Source organism: Ceratotherium simum, chromosome 22 (assembly GCF_057802395.1).
Source record: "Ceratotherium simum simum isolate JZ-2026a chromosome 22, ASM5780239v1, whole genome shotgun sequence".
In the NCBI taxonomy this organism is placed as follows: Eukaryota; Metazoa; Chordata; class Mammalia; order Perissodactyla; family Rhinocerotidae; genus Ceratotherium; species Ceratotherium simum.
The window spans coordinates 44,192,607-44,205,193 of NC_141921.1; the positions used below are offsets into that span (position 1 = coordinate 44,192,607).

Below are 12,587 nucleotides of genomic sequence, written 5' to 3' on the forward strand. Positions count from 1 at the left end.
AATGGTGGGGTCAAGAGATACTTTCATTTGTCTTTTGAGGTGGGAGGTGTTAGAGCACAGAATTGTGTGCTGAGCAGCATGATCTGATGAAGGGTAAGAAATCAATGGTGCAAGAGAGAGGGGAGAGACCAGCAGGAGACCAGGCCCTGAGAATGGGGACGTAGGGGTCGGTGCTCACATGGACGGTGGTCTTGGACAAGAGCAGAGATATTTCACCCATTGTAACAGAGGAAGGGACATGGAGTTTGGTCAGGTGCAGGTGGGTTCAGAAGATGAGTGAGTTTCCGACTACCTTCTCAATGAAGTAGGAGGCAAGGCATCTGCTCCAAGGGCGAAGCTGGGGCCAAGGCGCAGGGGCTTCAGGAGACAGGCAAAAGTGTGAAGTAGTTATTTCGGAGAGGAGAAAAGCAAACGCCCAGAGTTTGCTTTTCAGGATTTCTGGGCAGTGTTAGTACCTATTCATATTTGTAGCTATGAATAAAAATAATACCAGTTAGATGTCTGTGTGTTTCTGTCCAGCCACATTCAGTCATGTGGTTACAGGCTCTGAGTAGGTGGGAGTCAGTCTGGGGCTTTGCCAGGTGAGCTTGGGGAAGGATGGAGGGGCAAGGGCATGGAGGTCATTTGCCTGGAAGTGTCAGAATGATGGCCAGTGGAACCTCAGCTAGGTAAAGAGAGATGAAAGGCCTGAGGCATGACTAGTAGTGAGAACGTGGAGGCCATTGAATGGAGGTGGGGAGAATTGCTGGAGGGGCGAGGACTGATGTCAGGGAGCTGGAGTCTGGGAGATGTGGCCAGAGGGGGATGCACAAAACCAAGGCTTCACAGTTGACGTGGATGGTGCTCAAGGTCAAGGGTTGGCCATGGGAGTGGCCAATCACTCAGACAAGAACTCTGCCTTCTGAGAGCAGAGAGATGGGAGAACAGCCCCCTGTGTCTTCGTGTCTAGGCGCGTTGATGAGAGGCTTCACTCTTGAGAGTCTTCTCAGTTGAAGCTAAGAACGTCTCTCTCTAGTGACCAGGATCGTCACTGCTAGCTGGGGCCAGAGGTGAGAGTCACTTAAGTGAAGCTATCCCTAGTTAGTGGAACTCTGGCCATCCAGAAGTTCCAGTCGTGGGAATCAACAGGTCGAGTTTACAAACAGGTTTCTCAGAGGTGTTCACAGCCTGAGCCAACAGCAGAAATTGCTGGAACAAGAGACCTTGCGCAGAGAGGGGTGTGCTCTCCCAGCAGGGCTTATCTGCCACCTTCCTCACCAGCGTCAGCCTTCCCTGCCCTCCTGTCCCACCTCACACTCATGCTCATTCCTCTGCCCTCCTGCAGTTGCTGTTGGCTTCCCTTACCTGCATATCTGATCTCATCCAAGTGGGACATGAACTTGCTGTAATAAGTGTTCTCAGCGTAATCACTGACCTGTAGGAGAAACCCAGAGAAGTTAACCGAAAGGATAAGGGACGTCCGTCCAGCACTGTCTCCACTAATCCAGCGGTTTGGTGTTCTGGCTGATTGGGCAGAGCCACAAGGGCAAGGAGGTGGCGGCCCATCCATGCCCCAGTTGTGTTGGGGAGACAATCTGGCTGTTCTTTGCCACCAACTGCCTGGGCTCACCAGTCTCTTCTAGGGAGACGAAATCTGAAGCATTTTGGCAGCTTCCAGGGAAAAGAGCTTCTCCGTGGTGACTGGGGATGCCCTCAGGGAATGGCTAAATGTCACTGTTAAAATATCCCCAGTGACCCTGTTTGGGGCAGTGTCAGCCACAGTCGGATTCATTGGGTTGAGGGGGCTTGGTCTCATGCACTAACTTCTTCATCCTCAGGACTTTTGACTGAGCAGAAGAGAGCCAGATGTTCTAGGCAAAACTGCTCAATTCTGCCCACTGCCACATTGCTCTTTATTTTTTGTCTGAGGGTTGACTTTTTCAAAGTCAGAAAAGTTGCTTTTGGTGAAAAAGGTCTACTTTCAATGGTTCTTCTCCATCAGTGGTGTCGATCCAATTCTTTTTCCCCTGGGTATAAATTCAGATTTCTGAGATCCATGAGTGCCATTTGTTATTTGTTTTCTAAATGTCTCACGTCTTTTTTGTTCCTCTGTTCCACCTTCTGTGTTTAACAAATACTTTTAGTGTACCATTTAATCACTTTCAGTTATTACTGGTGCTCTAGTGATTACAATATACAACTTAACTTATCACAATCTACATCAGGTTAATGTTAACCTAATTCCAGGAAAATATAGCAACGTTGCTCCAGTATAGCTCTATTTCTTCCCTACTCTTTCTTCTATTTTTCTTATCTATTACATCTACATACATTATAAACCCAACAACACAGTGGTATCATTACTGCTTTAAACAATCTTATGGGATTTTCTTAAAGAAATTAAAAGAAGAAAAGACCAAAAATACATGAATATAGTCTTCTATAGTTACCATTTCCAGCACTCTTCAATTCTTTCTGTGCATTTGAGTTACCATCTGGTATCATTTCCTTTCAGCCAGAAGGACTTCCTTTAATATTTCTTCTAAGACACATCTGCTAGCAATTATCTTGGTTTTTTTTTTATCTGGGAATGTCTTTATTTTGCCTCATTTTTGAAGGGTGGTTTAGTTGGATGTAGAATTTCTAGTTCACAGTCATTCCACTGCCTTCTGATGACTTGTTTCTAATGAGAAGTCAGCCATTAATTGTACTGTCATTCCCCTACGTGTAATGAATCCTTTTTCTCTTGTTGCTTTCAGCAGTTTGCCTTTGATGTGCCTAGGTGTTTATCAGACTTCGGGTTTGTTGAGTTTCTTGGACTGGTAAAGGAATGTTTTTCATCAAATTTGGGAAATTTTGGCCATTGTTTCTTCAACATTTTTTCTGCCACTTTCTCTCTCTCCTCTCCTTCTGGGACTCCCATTACATATATTTCAGGATGTGTGATCTTGTCCCCATGAGTCTAAGGCTCTGTTCATTTTTCTTCAATCTTTTTTCTTTGTTCTTCAGATTGAATAATTTCTTTGCTCTATATTCAAATGCACTGATTCTTTCTTCTGCTGCTTCAAATATGCTTTGAGCCCATGTAGTGTATTTTTCATCTTGTTCCTTCTATTTTTCAACTCTCGACTTTCCATTTTGGTGCATTTTTATTGTTTCTGTTTCTCTATTGAGATTTCCTTTTTTGAATCATTGTCATCATATTTTCCTTTAATTCTTTTAACAGTTTCTTTTCATTCTTTGAACATATTTATGATAGTTGTTTCTAAGGTACTGTCTGCTAAATCACTCTGGGTCCACTCAGAGTCAGTTTCTATTGACTGTTTTATTTTCTCCTAAATATGGATATTTTCCTATTTCTTTGTATGCCCAACTTTTTGTTGAAAACTGGACATTTTATATAATACATAGTAGCAGATCTGAATTATGATTTTTTAAAATTGTCCTGAGGGATTTTCTTGTTCGTATGTCTGTTTAGGAACTTGGCTGGACTTTATCCGCAGGATATGTCTCCCCAGCAGTGTGCAAAAACTGATGTCTCTGCTCAGTTCTTAAGTCTTTGTTTTATTTTTTAGCCTGGATTCCTAGAGACCACCTAGGGTCAGCATAAATTTGTGGTCAGCCAATGATTTTAGCAGAGGTTGTGCTTAAACCCCTCAACCCCATGAGATTTACACCCTCAGCTGATGGATCAAAATTTGGCCAGTTGTCAACTCGGCCTCAGCTTTTACTTTCCACCTCTTGGGAAGTTTACATAGCCCGCTGTGGCCTTCTCATTTCCAGGATCTTGCTGTTAAATTTCTCATTGGTCTGCCACTTGCCACTCGCCCCATTGGGACTGCAACCTCAGACTATCAGAGCTCACGTTTTCTCTCTTTGTTTTCTGTCTTTTATGTCAAGTTTGCTACTTTTACTGACAGTGCCCCTGGGCCTGGTTTTCAATTTACATCCCAAATCAAGACAGTTCCTCAAGACAGGCAGTGAAGCTGCTGGTTTTCCTGTCCACTCTGCCCTGATAAACCTACATTGCTGACCATGTTAGGTGGTGGAGATGGGAACATCCCCAGGCAAGAAGTCCACAGACTCCCATTATTCTTACTCAAAATTCTAGCCATTTCTCACAAATAAATGCCTTAATCATTATTTGCCTTTGGTCCATTCCCAGAGCACTGATATAGTTGTTTGTGGCAATTTTATCCAATTTAATACTTGTTTTGGGAGGGAGTGGATTCACTGACCACTTCTTCCTACCTACCCATAAGTCCCACCCTCCAGACTTTCTTAGAATGGCAGAGGTGTTGCCTTTGTCTGGCAGGTTGCAGGCTTCCCCTTGCCCTCAGACCAGTTTATATCCAGTCAACCCTCGGTGATCCCAGCTGTTTTAAGTAGCTTGTGCAAGTTATCCAAGGTCCTAGAGGTTGATAACACAGAAGGAACAAGGTGACTGTGAGCAAGGGCTGGATAAAGGGTATATCTTCCATTGAGTCAGTGTTTCCAAGAATTGCGAGCTCAGGAACAGATGAGGAGGGACAGGAAGGAAGAGCTTTCATTTATACTTAACACCTTGTTTGGACACCAACCTATAACTTCACATGCATAGTTTCAGCCTACCTCAGTGAGGGCTGCCAGCACAGCCAAACCATCTGGTTCATTCTGGGCTATATCATAGCTCTCGTATTTAGAATTGTAGTGAACAACGTGAATCTGTGGGAGCAAGAAAGAGTAAGTCAGGGGCAGTTGATACAGACTTCAAATGCTTCAGGTTTTCAGGAAAGGAAGAAAAGAAGGAAAAATGTTCCATCCAGGCCTCAGACTGTCTTCCACAAACAACTCTGACCTCCATCTCCTTCCATCTAGGCTAGGAGAACTATCAAGACCAGAAAGTTCTCCAAGAATGGAAAAAGCACAAGTGGGATTCTGGAAAGATGGCAATTCAAGGGCATTTCCCTGACCCCACCTCCCTCCAGGCAGACATGCTGGCAGAATCTAGAGGGAGGCCACTGAGTTCTCCTGAGGTCTCTGTAGTGTGGGCATGAACCCCCCTTGCCCCTATAAACCACTATATACCTGTGGTCACCCTAAGGACAGATCTAAGCAAGAGAGGGAACCCAGAAAATCTAACACATAGAAATCCAGCTGAAACTGAAGAGGGCTTGCCCCACTGTGTAGGCTATAAACTCCTGCCTCACTGTGACTTCTGGGAGGGCGGGAACTCGGCCTGAAGCCCCAGCACATGGCAGTGATCAGTGAATAGTTGTGAATGAATAAAAAATAAACTCAACCTCAGGGTGACTTGACTGTCACCATTGCACAAAGTCTTTTTGGCTGTTTTAATAAAAAAAAAAGTGACTATGGGGTTTGAAGGAAAGAGGACCTGGTCAGGGTCCCCAAGGTACCTCAGTCGCATATCTGATCCCGTCAATGGTGTGCTCAGAGCCACTGATCTCCGAGGACGCGCCGCCCCAGTGGAAGTGCATCTGCTCCGCTATGTACTTGGTGCCATCAGGGGCCGTCATGTACATGGTGTGGGGCAGGCTGATCTGCACTGGAAGAGAAGACGGGGGCAGAGAGTAGGGCAAGTGAGTGTGGATGGGTCAGGCCTACTGGTTAGGCAGCTTCCCTCGTCACCTGCCCACTCTGGGGGGCAAGCTGGTCCTATAGACTGGCTTAGAATGCCATGAGCAGGGTTTCCAGTGGGGAGGAAGCGACTGGCACAGGACAGGATGAGGACCAGGCACTGAGTAAGCTGGGTGGGGCAGGTGCCTCTCCCACGCACACACACAGTCCCACCAGAAACAGAAGGTCAGGGGCGCCACCACGAGGTGGCAGATCCAGCTTGTTGGAAAGGGGGATGCCCTGAAAAGATATGGCCAATGGGTGTGGAAACCAGAATTGCACTCTCCACATCTGGCTAATTTTGGAATTTGCCCATGATGTAGGATTAAGAAGCGGGGCCTCTTGGGACAATTTTAATTACTTTTACTCCCCAGAGTGAGTACTGTTTGTAAGGCCAAGTTGAGGTTATCTTCTTTGTGACGTGGTTAAAATCCTCAGCCCACGTAGCCTTCTAGAACTAGCCCAACTAACAACCCACTCCACTCTCTGTAAGGGAGCCTTCCAGTGGAGCTTCAACGCTTTCATTTTATGGACAAAGAAGCCAACCCAGGGAGGTGGAAAGACTTATCAGAGTCACACGGTTCACGAGTCGGGGCAGAGCTGGGCCAGAACTGGGTGTAGACAGGACGGGATGTCACCATTACAGGCCTCAACTTGTCTTCAGAAGACAAGAGACCAGATTCCGCAGCAAGTGAGGGAACACACGGACTCTCGGCTAGGGGTTTAATCTGATGTGATTATCAATGGACGTATTCAAATGTTAAGTTCTTGCTGAGGAGAAAATGGATCACTCTTCCAGCTTTCTCCTGCCTCAGGCCCTACAGACTTCCTACAGAGAAGTCTCCAGTCACACAACTGCAGTAGTTCATTTCACTGGCGCAGGCCTTAGAGTAATCTCGATATTTTGGAATTAGCCAGACAAAAGAAAGTTATGGAGAGTGACATCAGAGAGTGACTAAGAAAAATACCTCTGAGGATACAATTTAGGACTTGCAAAGGGACAGGTGGCATCTGACCTGTTAGCAAAGTCTATTTAAAGTCTTCAAAGATGATTATAAACAAGTAAGTTTTCTTAAAGAGCAAATATTAGGTATTTGATATCTGTCAAATGTCCCCTTCTTCCCTTCCCAATTGTCTAAAGCAGCAGGGAGCTGTGATTAAATTCATAACGTAATATGCTGTAAGGCAGGAATCCGGCCTCAAAGATTTTAACATGCCCTTTGGCAGAACAGGTGCTTTGTATTAGTGTTTAAAATGTGGCCAGCCTCCAAATCAATGCTCGTGTGAAAAAAACGGAAGAGCCTTTAGAAGGAGATGTGCAGTCATCTGTGCCAAGAGAATGGAGAGCTGAGGACCAGGCCAGAGCTTTCTAAATTGACAGATAGCACCACATGAGCAAAACCAGAGATCCTGACAAGCACGTTTCCCCACAACACAATTACCTGCAGACAGAATGTCTCAATTCTCAAGTTTTATCAACAGGACTGCACAGGCCAGATTGAAAAATGGTAACAATTCTGAGCTTGTCTCTGTGCTTTCGAAAAGGCGAGGCCAAATATCTGTCTCCAAAAATCAACCTGCTGAACCTTCCAGATTCTGAAAATTGATGTAATTTCCAGAAGAAGGTCCTCCCCCTTGTTTGAAACTAATTTAACCAAGTTCTTATCAAACCAAAAAATCCACGTGATCTGAGCATTTTCTGTGCTCAAGAAACAACAGCAAAGTGTCAAGGTTGTCAAAGTCAAAGAAAAACTGAGGAACTGCCCCCAAATGGAGGAGACTAAGGAGATACGATGACTTAATGCAACGTGGCATCCTAGATGAGATCTCGGACCAGACAAAGGACATTAATGGGAAAGGGATGAAATTCAAATGAGGTCTACAGAGCAGTTAACCATATCAACGTAGTATGGTTGTAAGATGTTACTATTAAGGGAAGTGGGAGAAGGGTATATGGGAATTCTCTTACTATTTTGCAATTTTTCTAGTCTAAAACTATCTCAAAATAAAAGTTAAAAAAAAAAAGACAAGGGCCGGCCCCGTGGCTTAGCGGTTAGGTGCGTGCGCTCCGCTGCTGGCGGCCCGGGGTTCGGAACCCAGGCGCGCACCGACACACCGCTTCTCCGGCCATGCTGAGTCCGTGTCCCACATGCAGCAGCTAGAAGGATGTACAGCTATGACATACAACTATCTACTGGGGCTTTGGGGGGAAAATAAATAAATAAATAAAATCTTTAAAAAAAAAAAAAGACAAAACCAGCTTGCTCCTACAGCCTTCAAAAATCAAAACCTGCTCAGAATCCTGCATCACTCATGGGCATCTATTTGGGGATTTATCCTTTCATGTACGAGTCTTTTCCCCTCAAATGCATCTAATCTATGTTCCAGAATAGAAAGATGAATGAGAGATCGTCCCTCCTTTCAAGGAGCCTAACAAAGTTGCTGATAGCACCTGTTAAGAGAACAGTGTTGTTTTTCCCACTGAACACTAGAAGCCCAGTACCTCAGGCCTTTAAGCTTTCCTGGAGCCTATGAATATGTAGTTTGGGAAATGAAAAAATATATATATTAAAAAATAATTACTGGTCCACCAACTGTTACTAGCCTACAACAAAATAGAGAAATTGAGAAAAAGTTTTAGAAACTTTTGTAGCAATTTAAATTTGTCTCAACATCCAAGTGTGTTTTCAATTTCTTCTTATTGAAATGTAATTTTATGTCTGTTGAATCTAGTAATAAAAATTGGGGCACATAAAAATATAAAGTAGAATTTGAAATTAAAAACAAAATACCATTTACATTAGAACCCCAAAAATATCTACGTATAAATCTAACAAAACATGTACAAGATCTATATGAGGAAAACTACAAAACTGTGATGAAAGAAATCAAAGAAAAACTAAATGAATGTTGAGATATTCCATGTTCCTGGATAAGAAGATTTGATATAGTCAAGATGTCAGTTCTTCTCAACTTGATCTATAGATTCAATGCAATCCCAATCAAAATCCCAACAAGTTATTTTGTGGCTATCAACAAACTGATTCTGAAGTTTATACGGAGAGGCAAAAGACCCAGAATAGCCAACACAATGTTGAAGGTGAAAAACCAATTTGGAGGACTGATCTTACCCAACTTCAAGACTTAACTAATAGTAATCAAGGCAGTGTGGTATTGGTGAAAGAATAGAAAATAGATCAATGGAACAGAATAGAGAGCCCAGAAATAGACCCCCATAAATACACTCAACTTTAACAAAGGAGCAAAGGCAATACAATGGAGTCTCTTCAACAAACAATGCTGGCACAACTGGACATCCACGTGCAAAAAAATGAATCTAGACACAGACCTTACACCCTTCCCCAAAAGTAACTCAAAATGGATCACAGACCTAAATGTAAAATGCAAAACTATAAAATTCCTAAGAGATAACATAAGAGAAAACCTAGATGACCTTGGGTATGTTGATGCCTTTTAGATACATCAAAGACACAATCCATGAAAGAAATAATTGATAAGCTGGACTTCATTAAAATTAAAAACTTCTGTTCTGCAAAAGACAATATCAAGAGAATTTAGAAGACAAGCCACAGACTGGGAGAAAATACTCGCAAAAGATACATCTGATAAGGAACTGCTATCCAAAATATACAAAGAACTCTTAAAACTCAACAATAAAAAAACAAACAACCCAATTAAAAAATGGGCCAAAGACCTTAACAGACACCTCATCCTACAAGATATACAGATGGAAAATAAGCCTTTGAAAAGATGCTCCATATCGTATGTCATCAGGGAAATGCAAATTAAAACAACAGTGAGATACAACTACACACCTATGACAATGGCCAAAATCCGGAGCACTGACACCATCAAAGGCTGGGGAGGGTGTGGAGCAAAAGGGACTCGCATTCATTGCTGGTGGAACGCAACGTGGTGCAGCCACTTTGGGAGACCGTTTGGCAGTTTCTTACAAAATTAAACATACTTTTACCACACAATCCAGCAATCACGTTCCTTGGTATTTACCGAATGGAGTTGAAAACTTATGTCCACACAAAAATCTGCACATGGATGTTTATAGCAGCTGTATTCATAATTGCTGAAACTTGGAAGCAGCCAAGATGTCTTTTAGTGGGTGAATGGATAAATAAACTGTGGTACATCCAGGCAATGGAATATTATTCAACACTAAAAAGAAATGAGCAGTCAAGTCATGAAAAGACATGGAGGAATCTTAAATGCATATTACTAAGTGAAAGAAGCCAATGTGAAAGGCTGCATACTGTATGATTCCAGCTATATGACATTCTGGAAAAGGTAAAACTATGGAGACAGTGAAAAGATCAGTGGTTGCTAGGGGTTTAGGGGGTGGGAAGGGATGAACAGGCAGAGTACAGAGGATAATTAGGACAGTGCAAATACTCTGTATGCTCTTATAATGATGAATACACGTCATTATACACTTGTCCAAACCCATAGACTGTCCAACACCAAGAGTGAACCCTAAGGTAAACTATGGACTTTGGGTGATTATGATGTGTCAATGTAGGTTCATCCTTGGTAAAAAGTGTACCACTCAGGTGAGTGATGTTGATAATGTGGGAGGCTATGCATGTAGTGGGGCAGGAGGTATACGAGAAATCTCTGTACTTTTCGCTCAATTTTGCTATGACTGCTAAAACTGCTCTAAAAAATGAAGTCTACTAAACATACACATATAAATATATATATATCCTAGGTTCCAAGATATAAAAAAAAACCCTGTAAGATCAAAATTAATAAATGTTTAGTTACATCATGTCAACTTTTTTGTTAAACAGTATTGATCAAAATTTCATTAGATTTGAAAATTTGTAGATTAGCACTTTTTTTTTTCCCTTCAGTAGAATTCTTGAATGTGCTCAGAGCTTGCTGGAAAGGTATAGGCAATTGTAAAGAATATAGCCAAATAATCTCAAAAGCTAAATTATAAAAATCTTTCAAAATACATCAAAAAATATTAATAATGTGAGCTGTGAGTGCATTCTAATATGTTTAAGATGCTGTAGGGTGGGTTGGGGACCCTAAAGGAACAAGCTTCTGGCCTCCAGAAATGCCAGCACAGTCCTCTATGAGGAAGGTCCAGGGCACTCCACAGAGTGGGCAGAGGCAGCTACTGCAAGCCCCCTGGGAAGCTGGGGTCTTCCTAACACCTCCCCTCTCCTGGTTCCTCAGCACAAAGCCCTCCATGCAGAGGCAGGCAGCAGAAACTCAGCCCGCAAACCCACAGGGGTTGTCAATCATCTGTCAGTCCTGGCCACCTGTCCTGGTGGGGTCAGCCAAGCTTCCCTCCTGCAGTTAGCTGCAGCCTTGGGCCCTTTGGCATCAGCCCCTCTCCACCAAGGGCAAGGAAAGGGGAGAAGCTCCAAACTGCCAGCCCCCTGGAAGCTTCAGAAACTAACTTTGGAAACAGGAGCTTGACATTAATGATAAATGAGGCTTTTGTGAATTATTTGTGGAGTTTAGTGATCCAGGCCACGTGTCCTGAGGATTTTACAGATCTTCCATCATTCTGCAATGTGCTACGTTCACCAGCTCCATGAAGGGCAATTGGTTTTATTTTCTCAATTGTGCCAAAAGGAAATCTAAGTCCTGTGACCCCCCCCCCGACACCTATGTGGGTGGACAATAAACTGACCCACTGCGGGCCAGAGTGGGAGAGGAGGACATGGCCAAGAAATCAGACATCCAGGGTCGGGGTCTGGCTTGGCCACGAGAGACTGTGTGGCCTTGAGTAAGTCCCTTGGCCACCCAAGGTCTCTGGTTTCCAGCCTAAAAAATGCCCCCTCCTGGGGTTGTCATGAGGCTCAGAGGAGATGAGCCCACGGATAATCAGAAGGATGTTCTGCAGACATAAAGCACGAATTTACAGTTGTCCAGTCCAGGCTTCTGGAATGGGGGTCAAGACCCAGCTTTTCCTGTCTGACCTTCACCCCCTTTCTAGGAGGGAACGGAAAACAAGAGCTTCTTTTTAAACCTCTGAGAAATGCTGGTCCTGCCTGTTGGGTGCTTTGAGCTAATCAGACTCTACAGAAAACATGGGAAATCAGGGCACAGATCAACGGAGCACACGGGGCACGCGTGGCTTCAGCAGCATCACCTGTCTGTCCTTGAATTTCCTGCTGGCTGTGTCCGAGTGAGCTTGGGCAGAGGCTAAAGCGGAATGAAGGGGCCAGCTGGGAATTGAGTCTAAAGACAGATGCTGCGCAACTTTGGAAGAGCCGCCCAGTTTCAACGCCTGTCAGCCCTCACGTCTGAGGCCTCCAGAGCCCAGGCTGCACTCTGGATCTCTGTGCGTCCTGCTCCTGGCAGCTGTCACCTGCCTTCCCCTGCTGACCCCCGTGGACTGGAGCCTGGCGCCCACCCCTTACCTGTGTGGCCGTTGTTGGTCATGGGGAACTCGCTCTCCTGGTCGTCGTAGCCCACCAGGGTCAGAGCCGTCAGGGAGGGGTTGTACTGCACCTTCTTCCTCTGCAGGTCGATGGGCGACTGTCTCTGCCCCCCGCAGGTGGGGTACTCGGTCGACCAGTGCGCTTCATCCAGCGCCCCCTCTGAGATAGGAGAGAGCCCAGGTGGTCGCAGTTTGAGGGGCTGCCCGGCCAAGCCCTCCCTGCGGGCGCCTCACTCAAGGCAGAGGCCAGAGGCTGCAGCTCCCAGCAGGCCCTGCCCAGTGGGAGGCCCGCAGGGGCCAGGCGGGCTGCCAGGATCAAGGCCAGACGTCTGCCTTCTAAAAAGCAGAAGCAAGGTCTCCAGAAGGAGGCGGGAGGGGCATTTAAATCAACTCCACGGACCCCGGTGGCTGGGGGGCTTTGGTGCCAATTCCTGACTTTCCTGTTGCAACCTCTGGCCCTGAGAACGTGACTTAGTGTTTTGAAAGTGGTGCAAGTCTTTAATATGCAGCTTTAGTTTTGCCTGTGAATTACTGTCCCTGTGCTTGGCCTTACTGTGTT

The 12,587-nt window shown here is 44.7% G+C and overlaps 1 protein-coding gene across 3 annotated transcripts in view; it reads right to left on the reverse strand.

Moving 5' to 3' along the window:
- The window catches only part of CA6 (carbonic anhydrase 6), a 44,048-nt gene that overhangs the window by 14,042 nt on the left and 17,419 nt on the right, over positions 1 to 12,587 (reverse strand). For all 3 annotated transcript variants that reach the window (XM_087446867.1, XM_087446868.1, XM_004425549.3), the window contains 4 exons: positions 12,009 to 12,188; positions 5,376 to 5,524; positions 4,591 to 4,683; positions 1,345 to 1,414 (listed from right to left, as the gene is read on the reverse strand). In XM_087446867.1, coding sequence (XP_087302993.1) covers positions 1,345 to 1,414; positions 4,591 to 4,683; positions 5,376 to 5,524; positions 12,009 to 12,188 — 492 coding nt within the window. The remainder of the gene's footprint in view (positions 1 to 1,344; positions 1,415 to 4,590; positions 4,684 to 5,375; positions 5,525 to 12,008; positions 12,189 to 12,587) is intronic.